Consider the following 12186-nt stretch of genomic DNA (forward strand, 5'->3'; position numbering starts at 1 on the left):
CCGCAGACTCCCAGTACAGGCTAAGTGGAAGCCTAACATGATGCAGCCAGACTCCAGTGCAGGCTATGTGGAGCGCTAACATGATGCAGCCCAGACTCCCAGTGCAGGCTAGTGGAGAGCTAACATGATGCAGCCCAGACTCCCAGTGCAGGCTAGTGGAGGCCGGCTCATGGAGCAGGCTCAGTGGAGCAGGCTCATGGAGCAGCTGAGTGGAGCTGGCTCCGTGGAGCAGGCATGGTGGAGTAGCATGGTGAGCAGTCTCAGTGGAGCAGGCTCCAAGGCACGGTGGAGCAGGCTCAAGGCCTCAGTGGAGCAGGCTCAAGGCTTCAGTGGAGCAGGCCAACGGTGGCACTCAAGCTTATAAGGGGACATCGGCTGGGGCTGATAGAGACTTGTTCCTTGGACACATTTGACAGAAGTACCGAAAAGTAACAACAATTTAATACCCAATATATTTTTCCATGTTCTAGTATGAAAAAGGTACCTACATTTCGGTATACCGTGCACACTAACCCATACCCATGGTAAAGTTCGTTGCCATTGCTGAGTTTTCAAGCAGTTGGTACTGGGCAGTGTGTGTGTGTGTCAGCGAGAGAGAGGTAAACACCTTGCTGACTGCCTTGTTCCTGCCTGGATTATCACTCAGGTAGCTCCAGAGCCAGATTAGATTAGGATTTGGTCCAACAGCCTAACGAGGGGCTCAGGCCCACAGGTCAGGTCACATGAAACTGAAAGGGTGGTTTGTGAGTGTTGTCTACATTAACAACTGACTGAACAAGCAACGCGCAAAACCAAACACAGACACTTCTCATAGCAGGTCAACCAACCATTACAATGTAGAGCAAACAACACCACAAGAAAGGGGCTCGACTGGCAGCCGCATTATACTGACTGGCAACGCATTATATACTGAACTGGCAACCCGACTGGCACTGCATTATATGACTGGCACCAGCATTATACTGCCCTGCACCGCATTATACTGACTTGGCAACAAGACTGGCACCTGCATTAATACTGACTGGCATCCACGCATTATAACGACTGGCACCAGCATATAACTGACTGGCACCGCATTATAACTGACTGGCCCAGACTGGCACCGCATTATTACTGACTGGCACTGACTGGCACCGCATTATACTGACTGGCACCGTCATTATACTGACTGGCACCGCATTATACTGACTGCCCCGCATTATACTCATGGCACCGACTAGGCACCGCATTTATACTGACTGGCCACTGCCATTATAGCCGTATGCTTTTAAGTAATGATACCCAAATCTACTAAAGCCCTGCAACGATGCTTTTTCGCCTAGTTGTTTGATAACGCGTCGAGGAGGATAATAGAACCAATAAACACCCACCATGTCGCCTGTCGATACTAGCACGTCACAACTTCTGAACTGGCACTGCATTATACTGACTGGCACCTGCTTATACTGACTGCACTGAACTGGCACTTGAGCATTATACTGCTGGCACCGCGCATTATACTGACTGCACGCATTATACTTACTGGCAACCGACTGGCACCGGCATTAATACTCAGACTGGCACGCATTAACTGACTGGCACCGATTATACCCTAGCACTAAACTAGATATGAATATATGGCATGTCATAGGGCATGTTCCTCTGTCTAGGCATTGCTGACGCATGCCAGATCTTATAACGCCTGGATAGGTATTTTACATATTGGTAAACCACATAGGTTCTAACAATCTGGTGCACGACGGCACGGTAGATGACGTGGCACGCCACCATTGGTTGATGCATGCAGCGTCTGAGCGGGGAACGCAACCAAGGTTTTGATGCAGTTTTGAGACTTGGTATTGGGTATGACTCAATGTGTAAATGACAGGATGTGGTTCGATATCCCTCTTGTTAATTCTATTGGAACAAATCAGATTATGCCATCTGATATCCGTGCAGTTCTAATTTGGCTGTCAGCCCTTCAATTTATGATATTCTTCTAGCGACAAGGTTCTTTTTGTGGGTATTCATAGTGGAGCTGTCCCATCACAAAAAAATGTAGCCAGTCAACTCACTAGCCAACTAATTGGTCAAGATGTCACCAATAGTGAAAGAGCTAGGCACAACAGGGTGCCTTTTTTAAATATATATATTTTTTTTTACAAAAGGTAGACTCGGCAATATTGTTTAGTGCTCTATTCGATCTGTATCGATGAAGTTCGACTTTAGTGTGATTGAAACTTCAAAGCAATGTTTCTGCATTTTAAGGTTAATGCTGCATCTGTCTGCTCAATTGGAAATGACCTTTACATTGCTGCCCCTAAAAACCAACTAATCCATTTGAAAACGACCCATGTGGCATCTAAACGAGTCAGAAACATGTACTATAGTGTCAAAATTGTAACTGGGATTATTTTTGACAGTCAGTCTCCTCTAAAACGGWMTTTGGGACACACCGCCGGACCTCTCATTATTAGCAATTGCGCGCGGGTGTAGGTGAACAAACAGCTGACCCGCGCACCACTAGTTTGAGTGCCCTGCGAAGGAAGCTATCATGCGGAATATGTGGTTGTTCGTTGTAGATGAAGGGGAGGCGACAGGTTAAAGAAMGATTGTCAAGCCTTGAGACATGGAATATTTGAGTTCGTTGGTCCCCAGTGGTGGTTGAGTACTGTATACATGTAGCTAGACGTTTCAAAAGAAGGCAAATCATTAGTAGGACACCCTTTTGGTGTGATTGTGATGTTGCCAGATTGACTTTAGATGCATTATAACTTTACCCAGTTTACTAAAATTGAGGGGACCACAATATTTTAGCTAGCTAACATTAGCATTGCTAGCTATTTTTTTTATTTACTTTGCTAGTAACAGTAACGTGAATGGCAACTTCTCTAAAGTAAATTTGACATAATATGGCAAAGTTGTTTCAAACTAATTATTTAGCAGTGTCATCGTATTTCCATGCCACTATTACATTATCCTCCGAGGTGCAATCCATGTCTAGGGCACAAATAACTATTGGATGCAGCTGGTGGTACTAGCTAACGTATGACTACAACAGTGTACWAACTAGCAGCAACAAACTCAATACATGTCACAGTTGGTRGCATAGTGTAACGGCGTCACCGGTCTGAATCAAATCCAATCTGGAGCCAATCAGTCTAGCTTCCAAATGAGATTACGTTATTTCTCGAGCTATGTTTATAATTGAGGGTTGGTGGATTACATTAAGGGACATTTCCATTCCCTATATAACACAAGACACTGCTATAACATTCACCCTCCCTACTGCCGCACCTCACGTAGTCAATTCTCTAATCAGACACTGGGGGTACCATACTCTGGAATTCTTATCTTAACATTGCCAAAACCTCATCATCCCTCTAACTTCAGGCGAAGACTGGGTCAGCCTGTTGAACCAAACTACTCAGTAATCTCGTCCATATAGCCCAACTCTCACACACATTTAAACAAAACATATTTTTATTAGGTCATTTTAACTAACCTTTTATTTTTGTACTTATTGCATCTAGTTTTTTTTTGTGGTGAGGTGTTTATATCAGCTCTTGGGCTTCTATCACCTGCACACAGTTTATTTTTATTGATGCAAATCAATTCAACCTTAAACCTAAATGACAATTGTTGACCAAGTTTATATTTAAGACAAAGTGCCAGACTGATCGCCTGGTTATGAACAGATGCCGGGACCTACCAGAAGGAGAAAAGATAGTATTATAAAATGTCCAGCAATGGTTTAGTGACCGCCAAAAACAATTTCCTTCACTTGCTATTTTCAAAGGTTGTCAGTTACGACCTCAGAATACCTCACAAGTACCCTTGTGACACCTCCGTTGTATCCCTCGACTCCAATGAAAAGGACACGCCATCATAAGGCCTCTGACACAGACGGCTTCGTCAACAACAGGTAAATGTGAAAAGTTGCATAAAAAAATACCCGGCTTGATAAGGGTAGGTTAACCTGTGCCACCAGAGACAGCTAGCGCTGCGATGCAGTGCCCTAGACCACTGCGCCACCCGGGAGGCCTAAAATTGTTAGTTGAACTCATAATCTACACTCAACGGCCAGTTTATTAGGTACACCACCCGTTCACAAAAATGGATYGCTCCTAAAGCCAGTCACGTGACTTGCTATATTAAGCAGGCACAGAGGCATCAACGCATTCAGTTACTGTTCGATTTAACGTTAGAATGGGCAAAACAAGTGACCTAGGTGACTGAGCGTAGTATGACCATTGGTGCAATGGTCATACTACGCTCAGTCACCTAGGTCACTTGATCACTAGATTATGAGTTCAACTAACAATTTTAGACCTCCAGGCATGCCGGATCCAGTATCTCAGTACCTGCCAACCTCCTGGGCTTTTCACACACGACAGGGTCTAGGGTTTACCGAGAATGGTGCAACAAACAAAAAAGCATCCAGTCAGCAGCAGTCCTGCCTGTGGGTGAAAAACAGGTTGTTGATGAGACATGTCGAAGGAGAATGGCAAGAATCGTGAAAAGCTAACAGGAGGGCCACAAACAGACATAACGTCGCATCTCGGAACGCACGACTCGTCGATTCTAGTCACAGGTGGGCTATTGCAGCAGACGCCCACTCCTATCAACTGGGCACTAAAAAWAATCCTGGTTCCCGTTGCATCATGCTGACGGCAGTCAAGATTTGGCGTAAACAGTATTAATCCATGGACCCATCCTGCTGGCAGTGGTGTACTAGTGTGGGGAATGTTTTCCTGGCACACGTTAGGTCCCTTGATACCAACTGAGCAACAAACATTTGAAACCTTGTAGAATCCATGTCCAAAGAATTCAGGCTGTTCTGGATGCAAAGAGTGGTCTGACCCAGTACTAGATGGGTGTACCTAGTAAACTGGCCAGTGAGTGTATACAGTAGATGTAAATGCAACAAGCAGGTAAGACGGACACTTTTCCCCCATTCCTCTTTTCCATATTCTTGAGCCCTCACTCTCAARGTTAGCCTGAAATTAGACAACACAAAATGTCTGGCACAAAACAATCTGGCGAAGTGCATATGAATAAGTCAGTTTAATTTACCCTTATACAAAAATGCATGTATTTCCCTTCATCCATTCAGTCTGTTTTGTGTTCCAGAGAGTCATGGCCATAGTGAGACAGCACCTGGAGGGGCAGTGGGGCCAGGCTGTACCCGATTCTCCACCCACCTCCTAAAGTGTGCACCTCCATCTTCCCCGTCATGGAATTAGRAATGGCGGAAACATCCCCCAGCCAATTCTTACACCAATCCAATGCTTTGAAATCCATGACTGAGTGTGCAAGTGCACACTTTGGTAGCAGAGTAGAATCTGGATGCAAGCAGTACTGTGTTTTGACTGACAGACGGTGCTTCTACTGGGCCTGGAGCCTTCTCCTCGTCGTCTGGTCCACCAGTTTGTGGTAGTCATTCAGCTTGTCCTGCAGTTTCTTGTACATCTGAGATGGAGAGGACAAGTAATGAGGAGCGTGGTGGTGCATGTTAACTTTTAAACTGAGGAGTCATGTCAGGTTTCATGTCAGTCAGCACAGGTTGGCAAACCGATTTCAAAAATAGTATTTCGAATCAACTTACTCTGGCGTTGGTCTGGGTCTCGTTGAGCGACTGGAGGAGTTGGTCGATGGACGTGTATGGGAGCCACACCAACGGCGCTGTGGCTGAGAGGGGCCTCTGTACAACACACCATTACCAGAGAGATTTTTTTAAAGGACAAACATTTGACTTTTCAATCTGTTCTTATCAATCCATTATATTGACATTTTAGACCCTTCTCTAGAGATAAGAATCAAGTGTGTTCAACTACAATGGGTAAAACAACCATGCATCATAAACATGAGAAGTGACGTACACCGAGTGTACAAAACATTCGGAACACCTTCCTAATATTGAGTCGCATCCCCTTTTGCCCTCACAACAGCCTCAATTCGTTGGGGCATGCACTCTATAAGGTGTCGAAAGCATTCCACAGGGAGGCTGGTCCATGTTGACTCCAATGCTTCCCACAGTTGTGTAAAGTTGGCTGGATGTCATTTGGGTGGTGGACCATTCTTGATACACAGGAAACTGTTGTGTTAAAAACCCAGCAGCGTTTTAGTTATTGACACAAACAGGTGCACCTGACACCTACTACCATACCGTTCTTTTGTCCTGCCCAGTCACCCGCTGAATGGGACACAAATATTCCATGTCTCAAGGCTTAACAATCCTTCTTTAACCTGTCGCCTCCCCTTCATCTACAATGATTGAAGTMGATTTAACAAGTGACATCAATAAGGGATCATAGCTTTCACCTGGTCAGTCTGTCATGTAAAGAGCAGGTGTTCCTAATTTTTTGTACACTCAGTGTATAGGTATAGTGTACCTCGATGCCAAAGTACTGGTGTCCCTTCCCCAGGAGGGCATCTACATACTCCAACACCAGCTCAGCTGCTGCCTCCAGCAGGTCGTAGTTCAGGTAGAGCCGTAACAACGCTGCAGCATCCACCCCCTAAACAAAACAAGCTTGTTTTATCATACATGGGGAGCAAATACAACTACAAAAAGGTACATTTYTGGACTCTTCCATTTAATTCATATCTAGGGGTCCTTCTCAGAAAATATGTCCTGCATTTAGGGCAATATAAATACATGCACAAATAGTGCGCTCTCTTACCTTGTAGGCGTTGACCAGCCAGTCGGGCAGCGGTACACCGTGTGACAGCAGCCTGTTGATGACACAGCGATGGTGCTGAGRATTCTGAGTAGGATGCTTCTCCAGGTAAGAGGCCAGAAGTCGCCACGCCTCATCTGTCGCACTGGCGGAAAGTCATTTTTWAAATGTTTTACATGATTTCACTTTATTTTTATTGTTCAAGTTGACCTTTTTAATATTCCCAACTGCACCACAAGGTGGACAATGTGGTATTAACTAGCCAATTTGTACCATGAAGAGTTCATACATTTAACCAACCTTGATTCTTTGGTTGTAATGGTACACAGCTGATTGGCAGCCAGCCAGTTCCAMGCTTCATTCTGATTCTCCTCTCCACCGTACTGTAACTTTATACACCTGGAAATACAAACTGCAAGCATCACCACACCACTATCAAACCACACGAAGGAAACCCCTATATCTACATGTTAGTTCAGACAAAGCAAGACCGATTACTTTGATGTGATCACTACAGGCTGAATACCAACTGCATGCATAACTAGGAAATTCACGTAAATCATGCATTGTCAACGAGAGATATGCGTATAAATTCAAGTCACTCCATGCAGTTGACTCTGCCCGTTACTTACTTGAAGGCAAGWCCCTCGAAGACTGAAGTGAGGGAGAGTTTGAAGGTCTGGCAGAGAGAGAGGGCACAGTCGAACAGTCCKGATTGGACCAGTAGGGACACCATCTCCACTGCAGAGGCGCTGCCTGCAACACCACACACAGAACTGTTACATTTCTGGTGTTCGATTAAGGGTTTTGTTTCCTTACAGGAATAATGTTCCCRCCTCTAAATGATCACATTAAGAGGTATCAAGGCAAAACATCATTGGTGATGGCTTACTGACAAGTCACTTTCCATTCACTTTTGGGAATATGTTATCAGTGTTGTTTGTACCTGCAATGGCAGCGGAAGGTGGGTGATGCTGAGCCAGGGTGAGGCGGCTACGGGCAAGGGCGTACTCCTTCTGAAGGTCCTTCAGCTCCAGGATGTCCATCTGACCACTCACTGCAGGGACACGGATGTTAACTCAAAATGACACAACGACAAGGTTCCAGTTTAACAACGTTTACGCAACAGTATTAGCACAATACGCGGTTGCCATTGCACTCAGGCCAGGATCATCAACTACGAGACACCGGCGCAGGCGCACTAATAACAGAGTAATAGCCCCGTAATAACAGAAATATAGAGATACTTAAAACATGAACTTAACAATGGACAAACAATTACAATACTGTAGAATTTAAAGAGCATGTCATCAAACACATTTCCCACCATGTCCCAAACATAGTGGTGTAAAGATAGTAATGACCAAAAAGGAACATTTATCGCGYTAATTATAATAATCACAAATCGTTATCTATGCCTATAGTATCTCACCTGGACCAGTAGTAAACTCTCCATCGTAGTTCCTCTTTGGTGATGCAGCGGGCCTCTCATACACCACTCCAGAGGTGGGTTGGACAATCCAGGCATAGTCAGATCTGATGAGCCGTAGACAGTTGAGGGAGGCCAGGCAACAGTTGACCTGTTTCTGTAGACCCAGCTGTGTCCTCACCTCCCGGCCCAGACGCATGCCGTACTCAAACATCACCGTACCCGCTGGAGGACACAGATAGGGCCAAACACATCAAAATAAAACACACACAAAATGGAGAGTGAGTWAAAAGAAATACCACCAGCCTCATTTATAAACAGAGTGCTAATATCTGACAGAGTCCCAGGRTCCTCTCACCTTTCCTGTAGTTGTGTCTGTTGATGTGGAAGGCGTAGAGCAGCTCGTAGTAGTTGTGGYACATCAGGTCCACTGCTCTGGCTCTGGACTCTATGATGCTGACCACCTGCAGCCAGAAAAGAAGGTCAAACACTTGATCTGATGAATCTAATACATTTATATAGTCCATAATGCGCTCTAACCAAATGTAAAGAGAATGTACAGTCGTGGCCAAAAGTTTTGAGAATGACAAATATGAATTTTCCAAAAGTTTTGCTGCTTCAGTGTCTAGATATTTTTGTCAGATGTTACTATGGAAAACTGAAGTATGATTACAAGCATTTCATAAGTGTCAAAGGATTTAATTGACAAAGTTGATGCAAAGAGTCAATATTTGCAGTGTTTACCTTCTTTTTCAAGACCTCTGCAATCCGCCCTGGCATGCTGTCAATTAACTTCTGGGCCACATCCTGACTGATGGCAGCCCATTCTTGCATAATCAATGCTTTGGGTTTTTGTTTGTCCACCGCCTCTTGAGGATTGACCACAAGTTCTCAATGGATTAAGGTCTGGGGAGTTTCCTGGCCATGGACCCAAAATATGATGTTTTGTTCCCCGAGCCACTTAGTTATCACTTTTGCCTTATGGCAAGGTGCTCCATCATGCTGGAAAAGGCATTGTTTGTCACCAACTGTTCCTGGATGGTTGGGAGAAGTTGCTCTCGGAGGATGTGTTGGTACCATTCTTTATTCATGGCTGTGTTCTTAGGCAAAATTGTGGTGAGCCCACTCCCTTGGCTGGAAGCAACCCCCACTCCCTTGGCTGAGAAGCAACCCACACATGAATGGTCTCAGGATGCTTTACTGTTGGCATGACACAGGACTGATGGTAGCACTCACCTTGTCTTCTCCAGACAAGCTTTTCTCCAGATGTCCCAAACAATCAGAAAGGGGATTCATCAGAGAAATGACTTTACCCCAGTCCATCCCTGTACCTTTTGCAGAATATAGGTCTGTCCCTGATGTTTTTCCTGGAGAGAAGTGGCTTTTTTGCTGCCCTTCTTGACACCAGGCCATCCTCCAAAAGTCTTTGCCTCACTGTGCGTGCAGATGCACTCAACCCTGCTGCTGCATTCCGACAAGCTCTGTACTGCTGGTGCCCGATCCCGCAGCTGAATCAACTTTAGGAGACGGTCCTGGAGCTTGCTGGACTTTCTTGGGTGCCCTGAAGCCTTCACAACAACTGAGCCGCTCTCCTTGAAGTTCTTGATGATCCGATAAATGGTTGATTTAGGTGCAATCTTACTGGCAGCAATATCCTTGCCTGTGAAGCCCTTTTTGTGCAAAGCAATGATGACGGCACGTGTTTCCACGCAGGTAACCATGGTTGACAGAGGAAGAACAATGATTCCAAGCACCACCTCCTTTTGAAGCTTCCAGTCTGTTATTCTAACTCAATCAGCATGACAGAGTGATCTGCAGCCTTGTCTCGTCAACACTCACACCTGTGTTAACGAGAGAATCACTGACATGTCAGCTGGTTCTTTTGTGGCAGGGCTGAAATGCAATGGAAATGTTTTGGGGATTCAGCTCATTTGCATGGCAAAGAGGGACTTTGTTATGAAGAGTGATCAGATGAATTGCAATTAATTACATTCTGGAGTAATAGTGCAAATTGCCATCATACAAACTGAGGCAACAGACTACTTGAAAATTAATATTTGTGTCATTCTCAAAACTTTTGGCCACAACTGTATGTGTGTCTACCTCATCGTGCAGGTTGACGTAGGAGAACTGGACCAGGTCCTGAAGTTGAGAATGCTCACACAGAACCACAACAAGCTGACGCAAACAGTCTAACTGGCTGCTGGAGTCAGGGTTCTGTGTGAGGGCTTCGTAGGCTTGGCTGTTGTGTCCTAGGTCCAGGTGATGCTTGAAGATGCGGGTCCACAGGGCAGCCTGACTCCTGGGGTCATTGACAGCCTCCGTGATGGCCAGAGTGGCTAGATGGATGACCAGCTCTGGCAGACCAACGTCCTCCAGCAACCGCAGCACCTAACACACACTTAAGAATAAGTAAAAACACTGTACCATTTTTTTTTTTTTACTCATTCCACTCACACGCATCCAGATTGTGTTTGAAAGGGTTTGTAGGGCACGYGCACCCGACTACATTTAATAAATAATCCAATAATAATATAGTATTTAAAGAACGGGTTCCCATAGTAACCTTGTTGTAGTACTGTAGTCTCGGTGCAGCCGCAGCTTRCTCCTCGGCTCCTGTCAATCTCAGAAGAAACTCCTCCCTCTCCACCTCCACCGCCGCCTCCTGGAAACACCGCAGTGCCTGGACACATGCCACAAATGGGGGTAAAAAAACAGCTACTGGTGTTGCTCTGTCACACCTGTGAAGCAACAACTCAGAGAAATATGACATATTTCATGCTTTCAGCCACTACACCTTCTGTACTACCGCAACAACTCTTCCCATAGTCATAATGGCACMTTGAAATGCAACCGCAACCCTTAAAGTGGAACTGACTGCATTTGAACAACAAAACATCTTAAATATGTTAATGTGAACCCCCAGGAAGCATGACACTTTTTTAAACATTTTCTGACAAGCGAGCACTTAGATATGGTCATTTTCAAGTTTACGTATACTAAGGCATTTGTGAAAGTTCTATAGCAATATAGAGTGGAAAAGCAGCAATGCGTTTGAACAATTAACTGCAGTAAATATAACATCTCTCTCATCCAGAACCAGCGTCTACGCAGACCGGTGCGCCATAGCCAATCGGAGCTACAGTAGGCCTTTATTTGCCACAGGCCACTTTGAACTGGACTGTGTGTTTACAGGCAATTACAACAGTACGACTTTTGATCATTAGAACGCAGTCGCCAAAAYCCTCAAAATACACCTGCATGGATTTCTGCAAATATGTCAATACCACTTGGGAGTCCTCTTACATTTGGGAATTTTGAACCAGGCCAGCTGTGATTTACCTGATAGCAATAATTTTTGACTACCAAGAAATGTACTGGTGAATTATATACACTGAACAAAAATAACAAACAACATGTAGTGTTGGTCCCATGTTTCATGAGCTGAAATAAAAGATCCCAGAAATGTTCCATACGCACCAAAAATATTTCTCCCAAATTTTGTGCACAAATGTGTTTGTGAGCATTTCTCCTTTGCTAAGAAAATCCATCCACCTGACAGGTGTGGCATATCAAGAAGCTGATTAAACAGCATGATCATTACACTGGTGCTCCTTGTGCTGGGGGCAATAAAAGGCCACTAAAATGTGCAGTTGTCACAACAATGCCACAGATTTCTAAAGTTGTCCACCAGAAATTAATATGAATTTCTCTACCATAAGCCGCATCCAATGTAGTTTGAGAATTTGGCAGTACGTTGAACCGGCCTCACAACCGAAGACCACGTGTAACCAAGCCAGCCCAGGACCTCCACATCTGGATTCTTTACCTGCGGGATCGTCTGAGACCAGCCACCCGGACAGCTGATAAAACAGTATTTCTGTCTGTAATAAAMCCCTTTCGTGGGGAAAAACTCCTGATTGGCTGGGCCTGGCTCCCAAGTGGATGGGTCTATTCCCTCCTAGGCCCACCTATGGAATGTTGAGGCAAATAGAACCTTTCTTTTGTTGTTTTTATCTCAAAGTTTTGTCGCATAAATTGGGAATTTGATATTTTTMACTGATATGATTGTCTGTTTGTTCCATATGTGAAAAG

General features: G+C 44.8%; 1 protein-coding gene across 3 annotated transcripts in view; it reads right to left on the reverse strand.

Moving 5' to 3' along the window:
- Positions 1-12186, reverse strand: part of LOC111962715 (nuclear pore complex protein Nup160-like) — a 38496-nt gene that overhangs the window by 4542 nt on the left and 21768 nt on the right. For 2 of the 3 annotated variants that reach the window (XM_023986013.1, XM_023986012.1), the window contains exon 20: positions 10658-10774. In XM_023986013.1, coding sequence (XP_023841781.1) covers positions 10658-10774 — 117 coding nt within the window. Of the gene's footprint in view, positions 1-5031; positions 5452-5587; positions 5684-6374; positions 6501-6665; positions 6808-6962; positions 7062-7294; positions 7419-7608; positions 7720-8094; positions 8317-8449; positions 8556-10194; positions 10483-10657; positions 10775-12186 lie in introns of those variants that run through there. The other variant, XM_023986014.1, reaches the window with a different exon arrangement.

Source organism: Salvelinus sp. IW2-2015, linkage group LG4q.1:29 (assembly GCF_002910315.2).
Source record: "Salvelinus sp. IW2-2015 linkage group LG4q.1:29, ASM291031v2, whole genome shotgun sequence".
In the NCBI taxonomy this organism is placed as follows: Eukaryota; Metazoa; Chordata; class Actinopteri; order Salmoniformes; family Salmonidae; genus Salvelinus; species Salvelinus sp. IW2-2015.